This window comes from Salmo salar, chromosome ssa18 (assembly GCF_905237065.1).
Source record: "Salmo salar chromosome ssa18, Ssal_v3.1, whole genome shotgun sequence".
Taxonomy (NCBI): Eukaryota; Metazoa; Chordata; class Actinopteri; order Salmoniformes; family Salmonidae; genus Salmo; species Salmo salar.
Window position 1 is genome coordinate 9,499,010 of NC_059459.1, and position 20,496 is coordinate 9,519,505.

The 20,496-nt window shown below is 42.4% G+C and overlaps 1 protein-coding gene across 2 annotated transcripts in view; it reads right to left on the bottom strand.

The window, feature by feature from the left end:
• LOC123728694 (adhesion G protein-coupled receptor A1) overlaps positions 1–19,731 on the bottom strand; it is a 66,892-nt gene extending 47,161 nt beyond the window's left edge. Inside the window, exons 1-2 of one of the 2 annotated variants that reach the window (XM_045700742.1) lie at positions 18,948–19,731; positions 18,269–18,477 (exon numbers count right to left, since the gene is read on the bottom strand). In XM_045700742.1, coding sequence (XP_045556698.1) covers positions 18,269–18,271 — 3 coding nt within the window. In that variant the 5' untranslated portion in view covers positions 18,272–18,477; positions 18,948–19,731. Of the gene's footprint in view, positions 1–17,597; positions 18,069–18,268; positions 18,478–18,947 lie in introns of those variants that run through there. The other variant, XM_045700741.1, reaches the window with a different exon arrangement.
• Between the last annotated feature and the right edge of the window lie 765 nt (positions 19,732–20,496).

Genomic DNA, 20,496 nt, shown 5'->3' on the forward strand with positions numbered 1-20,496 from the left:
ACTCTATTACGATCATCATAAAAACCACATTGTATCCAAAACACTTCAGACTGAATTTTCCTAGTGCGGATGAAGAGCTTGTCAAAGACTAGACACTGCTGAATCCCCATCAGGGCCAGACCATAACTAGCCTACAATGATGTGTGGCAGCAATACACAACTTGATAGGTCTGGAAGAGAAAAGAGAGCAGGGAAAGAGAAAAAAATTGTTTCTGTGCTTAAATGTGTCCTATTGCATATGCCTACGTGCAGCATGTCCGTGTGTATTTACTGTGTGTGTGTGTGTGTGTGTGTAGGCTACGGGAGTGTACGTTCATGGCTGAGAAACTTCTGCCTCACACCATTCCGACCCCCTATGCTTTCCCATTTCCCACCCTCCCTCCCTTCCTCTGCAATCTTCTTTTCCATTTTTTGATTATGGATTGCATGACAACAAGGCCAATCCCATTTCACACCCTGACAGCTCTGCTACCTGCAGCCATTTAGGCCTAAGTGGCTGCTCCATCTCATCCTGCTCCCATTTACATGTTTGGGTCTCATTATGACATAAGGCAGGCTGGCAGGCAGGCCGCCACATAGTGTTTGGATGCGAAAAGAGGAATTTCACTGCCAGATTAGTTTTCACCTTTGATACGGGAGCGTATCGCTCACCCAGTAGAATGGGATGCGGGGTGGGGGGAGAATTGAGTGAACTTTGAAGTTAAACCGTGGAGGTGCAACGCCTAACCTGACCTCCGGAAAAATACTAATGTGAAACATGACTCACACACACACTGGCGAGCACAGCCACTACACACACATCCGTACTTCGCACGCACAAACGTCCCCCTCTCTCAGCTAGACACAAGAAGAAACACACGCGCACGCACACCGAAGAAATGGTACGAGAGCTGTTCAAATCAAAACATTTTACTCAAATATTCCTGAAAAACACATGATTATGAGCCACTTTTCTTCCATGCACAGCCATGCTCTCTTCATTCATGTAAACTATTACTGTCAGGTCAATGAACATAAAAATATATTGCCATAATTATGACCATATGGAATGTAAGTCAACGCATATTAAGATAGTAAGTCTGTCTGGCTAATTTACTCATACCCATCACTTGCTGTGTTTGACCCAAGATGAGCTACCCACATCAACTCAAATAACTATGCCTTGCCTCGGCAACCCTTCTCATAAAGAAATACTGTACATACATTTGAAGTCAGAAGTTTACAGACACCTTAGCCAAAAACATTTAAACTCAGTTTTTCACAATTCCTGACATTTAATCCAAGTAAAAATTCCTTGTCTTAGGTCAGTTAGGATCACCACTTTATTTTTAGAATGTGAAATGTCAGAATAATAGTAGAGAGAATGATTTATTTCAGCTTTAATTTCTTTCATCACATTCCCAGTGGGTCATAAGTTTGCATACACTCAATTAGTATTTGGTAGCATTGCCTTTACATTTTTTAACCTGGGTCAAACATTTTGGGTAGCCTTCTACAAGCTTCCCACAATAAATTGGATGAATTTTCGCCCATTCCTCCTGACAGAGCTGGTGTAAGTGAGTCAGGTTTGTAGGCCTCCTTGCTCGCACATGCTTTTACAGTTCTGCCCACAAATTTTCTATGGGATTGAGGTCAGGGCTTTGTGATGGCCACTCCAATACCTTGACTTTGTTGTCCTTAATCCATTTTGCCACAACTTTGGAAGTATGCTTGGGGTCATTGTTCATTTGGAAGACCCATTTACGACCAAGCTTTAACTTCCTGACTGATGTCTTGAGATTTTGCTTCATTATATCCACATACATTTCCTCCCTCATGATGCCATCTATTTTGTGAAGTGCACCAGTCCCTCCTGCAGCAAAGCACCCCCACAACATGATGTTGCCACCCCCGTGCTTTTGATTGGGATGGTGTTCTTCAGCTTGCAAGCCTCCCCTTTTTCCACCAAACATAAACGATGGTCATCATGGCCAAAAAGTTATATTTTTGTTTCATCAGACCAGAGGACATTTCTCCAAAAAGTACGATCTTTGTCCCCATGTGCAGTTGCAAACCGTAGTCTGTCTTTTTATGGCGGTTTTGGAGCAGTGGCTTCTTCCTTGCTGAGCGGCCTTTCAGGTTAAGTCGATATAGGACTCATTTTACTGTGGATATAGATACTTTAGTACCTGTTTCCTCCAGCATCTTCACAAGGTCTTTTGCTGTTGTTCTGGGATTGATTTGCACTTTTCTCACCAAAGTACGTTCATCTCTAGGAGACAGAACGCGTCTCCTTCCTGAGCGGTATGACGGCTGCGTGGTCATATGGTGTTTATACTTGTGTACTATTGTTTGTACAGATGAACGTGGTACCTTCAGGCGTTTGGAAATTGCTCCCAAGGATGAACCAGACTTGTGGAGGTCTACAATTGTTTTTCTGAGGTCTTGGCTGATGTTAAGCAAAGAGGCACTGAGTTTGAAGGTAGGCCTTGAAATACATCCACAGGTACACCTCCAATTGACTCAAATGATGTCAATTAGCTTATCAGAAGCTTCTAAAGCTTCAGTCAACTTAGTGTATGTAAACTTCTGACCCAATGGAATTGTGATACAGTGAATTATAAGTGAAATAATCTGTCTGTAAACAATTGTTGGAAAAATTATTTGTGTCATGCACAAAGTAAATGTCCTAACCAACTTGCCAAAACTATAGTTTGTTAACAAGAAATGGTTGAAAAACGAGTTTTAATGACTCCAACCTAAGTGTATGTAAACTTCCGACTTCAACTGTACATTATCTGAGAGCAAACATCATTAGTTCACATCCATTCATTGTTTTGAACGGCTTTAACTATATAAAAACAGCCACGGCAAATTATATCTCCAGAGCAAGCCTCACCTCTGACACTTCTGAGGTACGGTGAGACACACACAAACTGTACATACAGGCAGACACAAACACGCCACAATGAAATTTTTATATTTGAATTCTTGCTGAGTGATAAGACATTCAAATGGTGCTTAATGGACCTAGCCACAGATACACCCCTCCCCTTATCTCTCTCCCTTCAAATTATACAAGTCTCATTTCCTGAAGAGTGCATGGGGTGACGTCACATCAATACACAGGCTCTAATTACAAGGCAGCATCCAGCTGTCCATGCCTCCTCCCAACGTTGTCCAAGCATTGGCCCAACGTTGACCAAGTGTTCCAGGGGAGAATTGTGGTCCCGTATGGCTCAGTTGGTAGAGAATGGTGCTTGAAATGCCAGGATTCTGGGTTCAATTCCTGGGGCCATCCATATGTAAAATGTATGCACGCATGACTGTAAGTTGTTTTTGGATAAAAGTGTATTATTATATTATATATATTATTACATATTAATAAGCACAGAGCACAGTCTTGGCCTCGCCTGCTGCACAGAAGGCATTCACAAAGAGCACAGGTCACGCTGACGTGGTTGCTGTGGAACTGTTTAGTCCCACTGCTCTGTAAATGGTATTGTGATTCCTGGTTCAATCAGATTCATGTACACTGGAGAGGAGTTAGGGGTTGTGCTGTAGACTTACTCTTAGATATTCACTATCCACATCACACACAGGCGTTCAGGAGCTCAAACCCCCTTGCCTGACGACCAAGGTTATAATAGTTTTGCTATGTAATAATAGGTTGTATTTCTACAAGTTTTTAGATTTTTATTTGAAATTCAGTTTAGTTTCAGTTAGTTTTCCAACTTCATTGACTATTTTTATTTCATTTCAGTTTGATAAAAACCTTAAAATGTTATATTATTTAGTTTTTGTGTTAGGGAGGCTAGGGACCATTTATATGTTGTAGGCCTATAGTTTGTTTTTTTGGGGATGTCACTTCTTGCCACTGGGAGACAGTAATACAGTTGAAGTCGGAAGTTTACATACACTTAGGTTGGAGTCATTAAAACTTGTTTTTCAACCACTCCACAAATGTCTTGTTAACAAACTATAGTTGTGTCAAGTCGGTTAGGACATCTACTTTGTGCATGACACAGACCATTTTTTCCAACAATTGTTTACAGACAGATGATTTAACTTATAATTCACTGTATCACAATTCCAGTGGGTGAGAAGTTTACATACACTAAGTTGACTGTGCCTTAAAACAGCTTGGAAAATGTCCGAAAATTATGTCATGGCTTTAGAAGCTTCTGATAGGCTAATTGACATCATTTGAGTCAATTGGAGGTGTACCTGTGGATGTATTTTAAGCCCTACTTTCAAACTCAGTGCCTCTTCGCTTGACATCATGGGAAAATCAAAAGAAGTTAGCCAAGATCTCAGAAAAACAATTGTAGCCCTCCACAAGTCTGGATCATCCTTGGGAGCAATTTCCAAATGCCTGAAGGTACCACGTTCATCTGTACAAACAATAGTACACAAGTATAAACACCATGGGACCACGCAGCCGTCATACCGCTCAGGAAAGAGACGCGTTCTGTCTCCTAGAAATGAACATACTTTGGTGCAAAAAGTGGAAATCAATCCCAGAACAACAGCAAAGGACCTTGTGAAGATGCTGGAGGAAACAGGTACAAAAGTATCTATATCCACAGTAAAATGAGTCCGATATCGACATAACCAGAAAGGCCGCTCAGCAAGGAAGAAGCCACTGCTCCAAAACCGCCATAAAAAGACAGACTACAGTTTGCAACTGCACAAGGGGACAAAGATTGTACTTTCTGGAGAAATGTCCTCTGGTCTGATGAAACAAAAATATAACTGTTTGGCCATGATGACCATCGTTTATGTTTGGTGGAAAAAGGGGGAGGCTTGCAAGCTGAAGAACACCATTCCAATCATGAAGAACGGGGGTGGCAGCATCATGTTGTGGGGGTGCTTTGCTGCAGGAAGATCTGGTGCACTTCACAAAATAGATGGCATCACGAGGGAGGAAAATGTATGTGGATATATTGAAACAACATCTCAAAACATCCGTCAGGAAGTTAAAGCTTGGTTGCAAATGTATTTCATATGGACAATGACCCCAAGCATACTTCCAAAGTTGTGGCAAAATGGCTTAAGGACAACAAAGTCAAGGTATTGGAGAGGCCATCACAAAGCCCTGACCTCCATCCTGTAGAACATTTGTGGGCAGAACTGAAAAAGCGTGTGCGAGCAAGGAGGCCTACAAACCTGACTCAGTTACACCAGCTCTGTCAGGAGGAATGGGCGAAAATTCACCCAACTTATTTTGGGAAGCTTGTGGAAGGCTACCCAAAACGTTTGACCCAGGTTAAACAATTTAAAGGCAATGCTACCAAATACTAACTGAGTGTATGTAAACTTCTGACCTACAGGAATGTGATGAAAGAAATAAAAGCTGAAATAAATCATTCTCTCTAGTATTATTCTGACATTTCACATTCTTAAAATAAAGTGGTGATCCTTACTGACCTAAGACAGAGCATTTTTACTTGGATTAAATTCAGGAATTGTGAAAAACTGAGTTTAAATGTATTTGGCTAAGTTGTATGTAAACTTCCCACTTCAATTGTACATAAGGTGATGGGTCAGGATTATAGACTTTGATAGACATAACATCTCTGTATCTGTGCCATGATGGCGTCTGTGAGAGTATGGGCAGCGTCATTGAGGCCATCTCCATCTTGAAAGTCAATTTTCTTCTTCACAAGTAAAATGTATTGGCTTATTCCTCCTGATGACCCGGCTGTCACGACTCCAACTGAGTCATCAGGTCATGCCAACCCGGTCATCAGAAGGCATCAGCCAATCAATTTGGAAGTCCTACCCAGTTGACTAAATCAAAGCGGCAAAAGTCCTCAATGGCGCTGCCCATGCTAACACTGGTTTTTGGTCACTACAGGACTCCATACAAATCCATGGCCAGGACATAGGTTTAGTTAGGTTTAAATTATAAATCAATCCTAATGTGACTTGGATTTAAAGGATAAGCACCTAGACTGGTGCAAGAAATATGGTGGAAGGAAACTCTCTTGCCAATGTTTACACCAATTCAATGCTTTTTTAACTTTACTAGTAGATGTAATTTGCATCTAATACCTTTGCCTTTATGTGACAAAAAGAGAGAGGGAAAAAACAAATGAAGTCATGGCACATTTGACATGTTATGTTTATGTAATATTAAACATGTATCACTGACTAACCCCTTTAAATAGGGTTAATAAAAACAGCTGCAACAGCAGAAATATAAGCAATACAACACTGCTACACAAATCTATCAGTTCATAGCCAGCCAGCTTGTGTGTGTGTGTGTGTGTGTGTGTGTGTGTGTGTGTGTGTGTGTGTGTGTGTGTGTGTGTGTGTGTGTGTGTGTGTGTGTGTGTGTGTGTGTGTGTGTGTGTGTGTGTGTGTGTGTGTGTGTGTGTGTGTGTGTGTGTGTGTGTGTGTGTGTGTGTGTGTGTGTGTGTGTGTTTCTGTTCAACCAAACAAGATTTTCTGGTTTATCTTCAATAAGACTCTGTGTTCCAGAGAGGTGGTCATTCAGTTTCTCATGCCTGATGACAGTTGACCACAGACAGAGAATATTCTCTCCACGAATGCCTGGGATACATGGGCAGAAACCAGATCCAGTGCCACAGGGTGAAGCTTAGGATAAACAACAGTCCTTGCCTGCCAGAGCTGGAGAGGTGACTCTGTAAACATGCCCCTCTTTACCTCTTCCAAGTATTTCCGCAGATCACACAGTGCACTTAATGCCCTGCCAGATTGACCCTCCAGCTGGACAGTGGCCTCAGACACAATCTTCAATGTGAGGAAGCTATATTTCTGAAGCACTGTGGTCGAGATGCCCGCTGGATTCATCGTGCTGGCATCTTCCTGGTGTCCTACTGCTCCGCTGCTGTACTCTCTGATTTGTTGAAGTAAAGCAAAAGACTCATCAGTGGCTCCATCTCTGTTTAGCGAAGTGCCAGAGACACATTTGGGTCCATCAGGCAAGCTGCTGCAGGGGTTGGATCAAAGTTGGCTGCCAGAGGATTCAGTATGCATGCGAAGCGCTCACACAGTGACTTCAGGAGGACCTGTGCCAACTGTTTTGCAACAGTAGTTGACTGCAAGTGCGCCTCAAGGTTGAGAAGGCATGGCACCACATCAGACAGCGACTGGCTTTCAGTTTGAATTTGGTCGGTGTGGGCCAACTTCCCAAGTTGGTCAAGCTTGGCCCAGTCACGCACCGTGCTCGCCCTCAAATTTCTTCCCTGTTAGTTAGTGATAGCTAGTGATAATGATGCACAAGCTAGGCTTATTTGAAACATCGGCATCTATTGCCAGCATTTACCCACCAGATTCAGAAGCTCGAAACCCCATTAGAAATAAAAGCTTGAAAATCCCATTCGATTTTTGCTCAAGATTTAGAAAAAAACGAACATAATTTAGGATGGTTTTTATAAAAATGTGGTTAGGTTTGTAGTCAAAGATAGTTTTAGTTTTTAAAATGATTCTCATTTCAGTTTTTATTTCAAGTTTACTAAATTGTTTTTCAAAATGTTTTTATTTTGGTTTTCATTTAATCTAATAGCCTTGCTGACGACTCACACTGAATTATTTCTGCTGCTCTATCGATCGCTACATACTTTAGTCTGAATCTGTCATCTTTGAAGTCGTTTCTGGTGACGATGGCCGTTGTACAAAACAAAATCATCAGCGATTCGACCAGAGTATCAAAGCCAATGGTGAATTTTAAAAATGTCACTTTACCCACGTTTGTTCTGGCTCTGGCCCAACCCATCGGTTTCTGGGACCAATCAGACGGTTTGAATGTGTTCACATTCTAGAAGGGTCGGGGAGGGAGTCAAATTCAGACTCATAGCGGAGAAGAAATAACCGTTTGCCCCCCCTCCCCCCACAGTACAATAGCCATGTCCTTTCAACCCCAGCCTTGATGTGATACTGTCTGTGGTGATATCCTCTGCTCAGGGCCTGTGAGCAGCTGCAACCAGCCCACCCCAGGAGGGGGGACATTCTGGGAAACAGTGTATTGGCTGATGAGACATGCAGACCATTGAGGTATAAAAGAACTAGAGACTGTCCAAGATGTCTGACCTTTGTTTTCAATGTAATCCACTCACGTTCGCATTAGCCGATTCATGAACCATCTATAACCAGGTTGCATCTGGTTTACACGGCCCAACTTCACATGCGCACTAGCACTCAGTGCACATAGGGAACAGCGCGAGCAGCGACGATGTCAACACTTTATCCAAAAAGATGGCAGACATTGGAAGAATATAAATTGTTAATATCTTTGGCTGTGAGTGACAGAAAAAAATCTGTTACAGAAACAATTATTTTAATAAATCAGTGCATGTTTTGCGCACGAAGGCGAAGACTGTCTTATTAGGAATTTTCTAATCTTACTTCTCTATGTGGCTGTCTATGGGCCGGGCGCCAATTAAACTGCAGTACCGAAGCAAGACTGTAGAAGCAGTCAAAACTGTGCTTCTAGACCGGAACGTTGGCCCCTTGAGGCAGACCTGCAGCCAGCCAGCCAGTACTGTTATGGATCACACTGTACATGGCCCTAATGGACGCAAAATAAGCTCGAAATGTGTTTGTCTAGACCAGCCAGCATGTGTAAATAATGTGCTGTCCGTTTTCTGTTAAAGCGATACACAATAGCAAGAACCATGCCCAAAACCCTCCTCCAATCGAAACTAGCCTACCTGTTTAATTTGGATCCCGCGATGTGGTTAGCCTCATTTGCTGGGGCAGATACTATCTGTCCCGGGATACTGCCAAACCCTAAAGTCTGAAGAGCTGCTGCTTGGCACCTAGTGAGGTTTCCTTGACAGTTTGAACACAGCCCACGACGTGGTTAGCCCTTATGGCTAGGACCGCGGATAGTCCCGGGCTTGTGGCTGTTTAAATCCCTGCTGTTTGTTGCTATTTCCAATGGTCCTGCAAGCTGTGCTGGCTGGAATTGCCAGTGTTAGCCTACCATGCTACCATGACAAAGACCAAAGCCGGTGGAAGTACCATTGAGGACAAGGTTATTTTAGGCAAAAAAAGTTGTTCTACAAGCAATTGTTACAATAACATAGCTTCAAGTGTTGTGTCCAAATACTGGTAGAGTCAACTAATAAAATAATGGACGATTTGACCAGAAAAGTCCTGAACCTAGTTTGCAGTACTCCAAGGGTCAGCTCGATGAGTTTAAACAGGCCAATCAAGGCGGAACGACATTGTTGTGGACGGATTTGCAGAATCACCACATGAGATCTGGACGGAGTCTGACGACAAAGTGAGGGAAATAATCACTGAGAAACTGAAGACGGACCACAGGAAGACTGGAAAACCGGCCCAGGTGACAGGCCCAGGCTGATACTGGTCAAGTTCCTGAGGTTCAAGGACAAGGTAGTTGTTCTGAACAGAGCCAGGAACTTGAGATGAGTGTACATCTTCCTTAAAGAGGACTATCCTGAGGATGTGCACCAGAAAATCTGAGAACTTATCCCAGCCATGAAAGCTGCCAGAGTGCGTGGAGACATTGCTTACATCCACTATGACAAGCTCATTGTCCACCCTCCCTCCCAAAAGCCTGGAAAGGATGAGAGAGCCAAGCCTGTGGGTTCGTAGCTTCAACCCCGCAGCACACGCACACACCAACTAGATAATGGACTGCTGAATACTTTTTTTTCTCTTGCTTTGTTTATTCTTTTCCATATTATGTCTATCTCTGATAAGCTACCCATGAAAGGTCGAAAAGTAGTCCATAGAAATATGTGTAGCCTTTAGAAATAAGCTGAATGAAATCAATAACTTGCTAACATCAGATAACATTAATATATTAGCCATTTCTGAGACACTTAATTGGATGATACAGCAGTAACAATACAAGGATATAACATCTACAGAAGAGGCAGGAATGCCTATGGGGGAGGTAGTGCTGTATATATTCAGAGCCTTATCCCTGTAATGCTTAGAGAAGATCTCATGTCAAGTGTTATTGAAGTGTTGTCATTGCAGTGTGTTGTCACCTGACTAATCTAAAGCCTATTATTTTGGGGTGTTGCTACAGTCCACCAAGTGATAACCGTCAGTATCTATATAATGTTTGTGAAATGCTTGATAGTGTGTGGGGGGTAACCTGAACATTGACTGGTTAGCAACTAGCTGTCCTCCCAAGAGGAAACTTCTAACTGTGACTAATGCCTATAATATGACCCAGGCTATCACTCAACCAACTAGAGTGCATACCAATAATGTTGAATCTGTGACATCCACTTTTATTGATCATATCTTCACGAATGCTGCAGAGCTTTGCTCCAAAGCAATATCAGTTCCCATTTGCTGTAGTGACCATAACATTGTGGCAATAACAAGGAAAACCAGAGTGCCAAATGTTGGGCCTAAAGTCATTTATAAGAGATCATACAAAGTGTTCTCTCAGGACTATTTTGTTGAAGAATAAAATGTATGTTGGTCTGATGTGTATGAGGAAGTAAATCCAGATGCAGCACTGGACATTTGTAAAATGATTCAAGCCAATTGTTGACAAGCATGCACCTCTTAAGAAATGAACTGTGAGAACTGTTAGAGCCTTGGGCCATTACTCTTCTCTATATTTACAAATGTTTTGCCACTCTACATGTCAGCACCCAAAGCCAGTGAGCTCATTGAAATTCTAAATAAGGAGCTACAGTCAGTGATTAATAATAAACTGGTCTTAAACTGGTCTTCAATAAAGCAACAACTAAAAGGATTGTATTTGGTTCAAAACATTATCTAAGACATAAACCTTAACTGGAGTTGTGTATGAAGGGTGTGACCACTGAGAAAGTTGTGGAAGCTAAACTCATAGGTATAACATGTAATGTTGCTTATCTTTGTCATGGTCAAGTCATATTGACAAAGTTGTTGTTAAGATGGGGAGGGGTATGTCTGCTCTAAAATATGTTCTGTGTTGTTGACCCAAAAATCAACTGTACTAGTTGTTCAGGCTCTGGTCTGGTCCCATTTTGATTACCGTCCAGTAATATGGTCAAGTGCAGCAAAGAAAGATCTAGCAAAGCTGCAGCTGGCTCAAAACAGAGCAACACGGCTTGACCTTAACTGCAAATAAAGAACTAACATCAACAACATGCGTGCCAGTCTTCCTGGTTGAGGGTTGATGAGAGAATAACTGCATCAATTCTTGCTTTTGTGAGAACTATTATTGTGTTTAAATGTTCAAATTGTCTGTATAATCAACTTGCATATAGCTCTGACAGACATAGTTACCCGACCAGACATGCCACCAGGGGGTCTCTTTACACTCCCCAAATCCAGAACGAATTCAAGGAAAAGCACAGTATTATATAGAGCTATGATCACATGGAACTCCCTTACATTTCAAATTACTCAAGAAAAGAGCAAAATTAGCTTTAAAAAACAGATAAAACAACACCTCACAACATGTCTCTCCCCTATCCGACCTAGTTGTAATGTCCGTGTTAATGTCTTAAACGCATGTCAATTGTAAAATATTTTGTCTGCAATGCATTTTTCGTTATGTGTGGTACACCAGGAAGAGCTGTCGCCGTTGGCGTCCCAAAAAAATCTATACAAAAAAATATCCTGTCCTCATTTCGACAGGGGCAGTTCTTGGGGTGGAAAAAGCGTGAAGTAGACATGGCTAGGAGGGCTGCTGGTGGGGAACAGTTGTTGGGAGAGAGCCCCTATTCCTCCTCTTAACATGGCTGGAATCTGCTAATATGGGATTATTTTATGTATTATTTATACTCTTCACTGCTACTGTAGATTATATTAATTGTGTCTGAAGGTTACAAGTAACTTTAATCAAAATGATAACTGAGTGTACAAAACATTAAGAACACCTGGTCTTTCCATGACATAAACTGACCAGGTGAATCCAGGTGAAAGCTATGATCCCTTCAATGTGTAGATGAAGGGAAAGTGACATGTTAAATAAGGATTTTTTTATTGAGACATGGATTGTGTCTGCCATTCAGAGGGTGAATTGTCAAGACAAAAGATTTAGGTGCCAAGTGCATCGGTTTATGTCAAGAACTGAAATGCTGCTGGGTTTTTCATGCTCAACAGTTTCCTGTGTGTATCAAGAATGGTCCACCACCAAAAAGACATCCAGCCAACTTGACACAACTGTGGGAAGCATTGGAGTAAATGTGGCCAGCATCCCTGCGGAATGCTTTCGACATCTTGTAGAGTCCATGCCCCAACGAATTGAGGCTGTTCTGAGGGCAAAAAGGGTTGAGGGTGCAACTCAATATTAGGAAGATGTTCTTCATGTTTTGTATATGTGTGTGTGTGTGTGTGTGTGTGTGTGTGTGTGTGTGTGTGTGTGTGTGTGTGTGTGTGTGTGTGTGTGTGTGTGTGTGTGTGTGTGTGTGTGTGTGTGTGTGTGTGTGGTTCCATATGAGACATCTATACTAAATGGTTCCTCTTTTTCAACCCTTTCCCATGTAAAAACACATGTCCTAGCCAACTGAAATGTAGCACTGTTAAAGTTATGCGTAACACCTCACATCAGAATAAAAATGTAATTTCAACAACACCATTATCATTTATAAACAGCGTTCATCAGCATGGACAGTTTTACAATTGAAGTGCAACGCAATGGCGCTGTCCATAAAAGCCTGTCGCTGCTTAGCTGTCAATGAATCAGTCGCTTTCTAGAAACAACATTAAAACTGTGAAACCATTGAATAGCCTATTAACTTTCTTTGGATCGCTCCAACTATGATTGTGTACCCAGACATATTAATTTGAAACATCCTTCTTGCTAGGAGCAGAACTATTATGATCTTTCATATACTTAGCCGAGGACAGCAACAGTAATTTGAATAACAATAGGTTAAAGTAATGCCATTTGTAACCAAAAGAAGAGGAAGATCAAATACGAGGCAGGTTTTCCCATCCAATATGTTATGTCAGTGAAAAATAAGCCCCAACACTGACTATTGGCTGACGACAGCAAAGCCCCAGCAAAACTGTTGACGTTCAAATTAATGGCATGCCGTGCAGTTGAAACTCATTATTCATGGTGAAAACAATCTGCGTCACATGCCAAATTATTGCCAAGTTGGAATCTGTTATGGAAGTGAGGATTACTGACTCTGCTAGACCTCCCTAGACGTATGGTGACTATTAAAACTGGTCCCAGATCAGAAAAGTGAACTCATCATTTATCAGGATCCATATGGGGCCAGAAATGTTTCCTGACTATTTGACCTGGCCAGGGAAAACTCTGTGCCCTAAATGTTCTTGATCATGTCGCATGGTAAGGAAACACTCCTGGCCCTTGTGTATCACGGAGCAAGAAATGACACCCTTTCAACACACTTCAGTCATCCAAACTTCAATGGTACTGTCGTACAACCGTAGATAACACAGATGGCCTGATTCTTTATCCACCCAACAGCTTTGTGTGAAGAAAAACCGACTGCCTGTCATACCAACAGAACGGCATCTGAATACGTGGGAAAAGGAAAACAAATAACCTGTGTATTAATTCGATTTTCGTAATAGTCTAAAACGTTATAATAGCGTTCAACTGAGTGAGCATCTGTGGCACTTTCAAATTAAAAGGATAATCTATCCCCAGGTGTCCTTAAGTAGCTCAAAAACTCTTTGGAAATCTCCTCTCTCAGACAATATGAAAGGGGAATTGATTCTATGTTCCCGCGCAGCAGACTGAATGAGCCTAGACTCTCAGTCAGAAACCAGAAGGCATAGTGATTCCGATCGCCTACGCACACATGGAAATGTCCTCTCCATACGCACCCATCTTTAAAACAAGAGTGGGTGAGAGCTAGGGGCCAGAGGTAAGCACGGGTAAGTGGCTCACAAATCGTCAGCTCTGCCCTAACCCTCATCGTTATCACACAGCGGGGAGGGCTAGGGCGGCGGGGGGTTGTGTGTGCAGTGCATGTGTGTGCGTGTGTGCGCATGCATAATTCCACCACAATGATGCCCACTGATAAGAAGGATGAGACAAAGGGAGTACATGTACACTGTCTCTCCTGGGTGCCATTGGTATACTCTCAATACAGATTACAATCCACTCCCAAAATATGCATTTTATTTACAGTATGCATAGATTCATTTCCATGTTTTAGTTATTAGATTGTGCACTACATGGTAAAAAGTGTATTCTAGGAATTAAAAGTGGACGGCTCACCTGCTTTGCTCCATACCCACACAGAACCCAGTTAGTATTAATTGCAATGCTGAACCAAGTCTTTTTTCCCTTGTGTGTCCGCTCAGCATTACACAGTCAGCCTGCCCTACAGACTATAGAAATACATCTCTGAATAGACCCTCTTCCATTGGCTTACGACTTTTGAGCCTTTGTAATGATTGGATACTGACAAATCCAGCTTTTCCCTGCATTCTGCTCTCGGTAAAGGTCTGTCCTTGCATATTAAACAGGCTGGAGCACTAGAGCAATCACATGGAGAAAACATGCCTCCCAGACTATACCTCATGTTTAGACCAATCTGAAAATGCCAGCATGTTTGACGGTGAAAAACATACACACAGGTTAAGAGGAAAAAAGTCTGTCACTGATGAAGATGAACGATCAGGCTGCAATGCTGTAAATTAATGAATCAGCCTTGCCCGCCCCACAGACACAGGCCTAGTGGGCTACAGAACACACACAGAGAGGAGGGACTGGGCTAGGGAAGGGCTACCGCTGGAGCTGTCCATGGTGCTGAAACCTAGAGCATGCATGCATTTTCAATCCAAATAGAATGTTAATTTATTTTACTATATAATTTGGCATTCCCAAAGAAGGCTACAGCAAGCAGGGGTGTCTGGATCTGTCCATGGTTCTGAAACCTGGGGAGTCAAAATCAAATCAAATCAAATTGTATTTGTCAGATGCGCCGAATACAACAGGTTTCACCTTACAGTGAAATACTTACTTACAAGCCCTTAACCAACAATGCAGTTTATTTTAAAAATACCTAAAAAAGAAAGAGATAAGAATAACAATTGATTAAAGAACAACAGTAAATAACAATAGCGGGGCTATATACAGGGGGTACCGGTACAGACTCAATGTGCGGGGGCACCGGTGTGGAGGTAATTGAGGTAATATGTACATGTAGGTAGAGTTATTAAAGTGACTATGCATAGATAATAACAGAGATTTCATTAGATCTTCAGCAGTTTTATTATGGCTTAGGGGTAGAGGCTATTTAGGAGCCTCTTGGACCTAGACTTGGCGCTCCGGTACCGCTTGCCGTGTGATAACAGAAAGAACAGTCTATGACTAGGCTGGCTGGAGTCTCTGACAATTTTTAGGACCTTCCTCTGACACCGCCTGGTATAGAGGTCCTGGATGGCAGGAAGCTTGGCCCCAGTGATGTACTGAGCCGTACGCACTACCATCTCTTTCAGTTACTAAAAAAACAAACATCTCGTAGAAGATATAGAATAAAACATTACGTAGAGGAGTAGACTCATATTTAGCAAGACAACGGCATAACTGGAACTGTCCAAGATGCTGAAACAGGGGGCCCAGCTTGCCACAATGTATATTTCCAATTTCATTTAGGTCCAAACACATCTTACATAGAACTGTGGGGCTCATAAGGAGGCTGGGCTGGGGGGGGGACGACTATCCATGGTGCTGAAACCAGGAGAGCAGCATTCTACTGTATGCGTCTTCTATGTCTTAGAATTACTCAAATACAAACATGAAGGTGTATTCAATAGCATGTGATTGAAACGGTCCATGGTGCTGAAACCTGAACGGCATGATGCTATTTCTCCAATCTCTTTGATTTTCCCAATTTATGACTCAACAGTCAACACAGCAAGGGAGCTCCCAGTCTCTTCTTTAATGAGCCCAATACCAACTTCTGTCTTATAATTTCATTTGGTATTCACAAACTACAATGAAACAGCTGCTATTAACAATTTACCTGCTGTCTATTCCAAGACCCAAAGTTTTCACATCTATATTAATATTCATATCTAGGGGATAATCCTCTTCATATCCAGGGGCTAATCCAAAAGACAAGGACGACAAAGAGCACCTGCAGTAAAATTCTCCTTCTCCCTTTCATTTAGCATTCTGGTCACAGGTCTACTCGAGAGACTAGCATTTCATTTTCCTAAGCCAAGTCAAAAGCATCTCATTAAATTTATTTTAAATAACAAACCATAACTGGATACCAGTCCCCAGGGACAATTGTATTGGTCTGTCACGCTATTTGTAGACAAATCATCTCCACACAAGCCCCAAAGTGCTGAATGAGAACTGCCTACATTATTCGAGCTGGAGATTGCTAGTGTGCCTTTCAGACGAGATGATGGTTTTCTCACTTTGCTATCTCCCAAAGCTGTCTTTCATTGTTTGACCCCCTGTCATTCTGTTAAAAGTTGTAGATTTATCCTCTAATGGTTTATTGTGTTGTACCTAGCCGAGATTTGACTGTGGCCCACTCATTTGAGGAAATTTGAGAACAGACGTGTCATGTTTGCTCTACTTCTTTGCAGTCCTGGCAGTGGTTCACCTCAGAGGTGAATACTGTATCATCCAATCACACTGTGCTGCAGAACTGCCCACGCTGGACATCTGAGATGATAATACTACAGCTACATACACTAAGACTAATTTCTGAAATAAATGCTTGTTCTTTCTGATATTAACAGTGCATCTGTTCAGCATTAGTATTAGAGACCAGAATACACGTTTGGGTAGAGTTTACAACTTGTTGAGATCACTAGATTTGCATTAACACAGTTGTTGTCATTCTGCATCAAGGCAGCTGTGTGAGTTTTTTTTGGGTGGTCCAAACCTGCATCAATGACCATAGTCCCTAACACCAGTTAACAAACAGGTAACGATATATATTATATGGTGATATATCAAACACATTACCAGAACAGTTCCAGCTTGACATGAGGAGATCATGCAACAGGTTCAGTACTCCAGAGCCAAACAGGAGCGAGAAATCATACTGCAACAGAGATAGCGCCGAAAAGAGAGTGATGTCACGAGTCTGTAAATATGGGTCCTTTTCTCGGGGACTGCAGAGACTACTGCGGGTGTGGTGATTGCATTAGTAAGGCGCGCAGGGTCTCTGGCACAAACACCCGAATAAAAAACATCATATCCTCTCCTTAGAGAGACCAGACTGCAACAGCTACACCCACCCAACACGACCAGCACTTCCATTTGACGGGCCCTGACGTTCAAATCATTAATCTGCTGTCGGGTCTATTCACTAAATTGTCTTGCGATCTCACTTTGCTCGTGCGCTGACAGCCACTACATACCCAATAAAGGCGTGCCGTCAAGTGCATGCAGTGAAAAGCATCTCCCCTAGTCCAGGTTGTATATTGAATTGATAGCCTACATTGCCACAGCCCCACGCAATGACAATCTGACATCTGCGCTCTACTTGACAACAGCTTGGTATTCCATGCACACCATCCCATGCTCTCACTATGCCGTTTTTTTCTCCCCTGTCTCACACACCAACTCTTCAATTACTGCTTTTCAAACCGGTTTATTTCATAGGAAAAATAACGACATTGAACAGCCTCATAAAATGTGCAGATTAAAGCAACTCTGGAAAACACCGACATTGCACAGAACACCACTTTCATGCACTATAAGGACTAACCTCCCAATCTAGCGAATCCCACTCTTCGGTAAACATCCGGAGAATTCCTGTCCGTCCAAACGCGGACTAGGCGCAGAGGCACTATGGAACGACTGAGCGATGCGATGACATTGCGCTCTCGGTATTATCCTCATGAAATCTATTTTCATAGGAGACGTCGACAGGAGAAGGTATTCAGAAATACACACAGCGACAACACCATGACCAACTTGAGCGAGAAAGATTTAAAGATGGCTTGCTTTATAATCGAACATTTCGGTGGAAGAAGGTTGCAAACAATTAGTAGGCTACACCACTTGCGCTTGCAGGCGAATACTGACAAGGCGCTCGTTCTATTGAGCACGGTTTCGATTTGAGCTGCCGTACTCCGTTTAGCAGAGGTAGCAGACAAGACAACCAACTTCGTGTTTCCAAAAAACGAGTAATACCATCCTCAGCAATGGTTTCATTGCGCATCTCCCCATTACATTTTCCTCCGCAGGATTAGGCTACAACAAACAATAAAGCAAAATTTGGAAAGGTCCCTTAATATCACGAAGTGCTTGGTAAAGCACGTGGCTCTACTGATTCGTGCAAAAACATGTGTTTGATTCATTATAAGCAACAAGCCGCGAGAGCCAGGGACAATGTGTCCTGTGAGGTGATTGTAATAAGGTCACTTCTGTACTCACCATTAGCACCGCAAAGTTATTGTGATGAGTGCAATGAATGGTGGTCGTGCTGCCCAGGGAGTCTGTTATGTGGCACCCCTCTGCCCGCCAGCCACCGTGCCCATCTAGCAGGTCAAAATCCCAATAGGCTGCGGTGGGGTCTACACCCAGCGCGAAGTGCCTGAGAGCGATGGTAACGGAGTGCACCGCGCTCCCGAGGGTGCACCTATCTGCAAGAAAGCAAAACATTAAATTAGGGAAACCAAGTGGAAAGTCTTTAAGTGCAACATCCAAGACGCATGGGCACAAACGAAGACACAAACACACACACGCACACAGTAATGTTACTGGTGTCAGACAGCCATCAATTATGATTCATTCTGCCTTCTTTCATTATTTGTATTTATCTTTCATTGACATGTTTATGTTAAAAGTTTAAAAGTTATTAAACATCTGGCACAGAAATCATCAAGAGAGTGGTAACGGAAACAACACGCATATACAAATCATTCAAACCTGGTGTGAATTAGGCTATGCGTGTAACTTACAAATATAGGTAATATGGATCAAATCTCTACAAGCTGCGCACTTTTTTCCATTTTGTATGCATGTGCGTGTTCCTGTGTTTATCGACAGATCATAGTTGTAGACAGCGTTGACATCAGAGCCATGATGATAAAATGCATGCATTTCCTCTTACCTAATTTGGTGAAAGCAACTGGTGTCGAAACGCTCCTACGTTTTCCATCATCTGCAAGATTTGACGAATTCCCTGTGCAAGGAAAGAGTTTCCCATTTCGAAAGACAATAAACTGCAGCTTGCAAGTCGAGTTATCAACAGATTGCAACGCAGAGGGGTTAGGCGTACCAGCCAGCGGTAAATGGATTGAGGCGACTGCCACCGAGTTCTGCGGATGGAATAAAAAAGGACAACATTTCAATTAAATAAACCATTCGTTAGAGATGCGCTGAAAATTATCACTCCAGTATAGTAAGATTGACAATTTGCTTCCCTCTCCACGATTGGAAGCGATCAAATAGCACAAGTAACCATGGGAATGGGTTTCACTCAGAAGGCTATGTCTGAAGCACTCTCGTGCGCCTATTTGGTCAGGCTCCCTGCCGCAGAGGTGGAAATGGTTCTTACGCCTCGATCACACCGACAGAGATTTGCGTTTTGGTACACCAGAAGTAAATTCGTTTCAAATGGAACGCTGCGTTTTCCTTACAGCATTACATTGCAGAGGCAGTTGCAGTGTTTTCTGTGTGGTGCGTACGTTGGATTTATCGAACATATGCATCAAATGATATGCTTAGACAGCTTGACAGAAGTAGTAGCAGAAGGTGAATGCAGATTTTTTGTTACATGCATATCCAGATGATGCTGCGTTCCATTTTGCGCAAGATCACTGCAGGTGTGATCAAGGCTTTACCGTCTCAGCTCTGCAGCGTTGATTTAAAGAGACAACCCCGGACTCACTTTATCTTCCCCTCACAGCCTTTAAACACCATGGAATCCCCTAACATTAGCCTTTGTGAGCTTTGGGAGGGATACACCGTTTCTAAAAAGAGTAGCGGCAGGTATTACAATGTGCATCCAATCAGGATGGATTGAGTGCACTTATGTGGACCCAACCCAGAGCAAGCATTCCTAACATATCTGAGTTCAAGTCTAATCATATAAAAGGATCCCAAAGTGCTACAGTCACCAGCTTAGGGGCATATGAGAACGCAGCCTACACATAATTAATGTGATCTGATTAATATTTTGCTGATAAATGTTTAATAAATATTATACATTATTATGACAATATAATTGCATCTTTTTGCTATGCAAATGTTTTTCCACTCCCAACACAGCAAGATATACCTACCTAGTGATGTGTTTTTATCCATCCATTTATTTGGACACCTACTATTTACCATTGCGGATATTCAGGGAGAATAATCAACAGAGAAACAGTGTTGGGTGAAACCATGATTCAACAACATAGTAAAAAAAAGCATTCAAACTTCTATAGGTGCATGAGGTCTGTTGTGGTTATGGATGTGTGTGAAGTCAAAGAAGCCTGACACCAGCTAGTACCAAGGGAAGGGGGAAGAGCTGGGTGAGGCAAGAGAAGGACTGGAACTGTCCGTTGTGCTGAAACATTATTATCTATTCCCATCCCCCTTGTTATAGTGGTCCTCTGTAGCTCAGTTGGTATAACATCGTGTTTTCAATGCCAGGATAGTGTGCTCAATTCCCG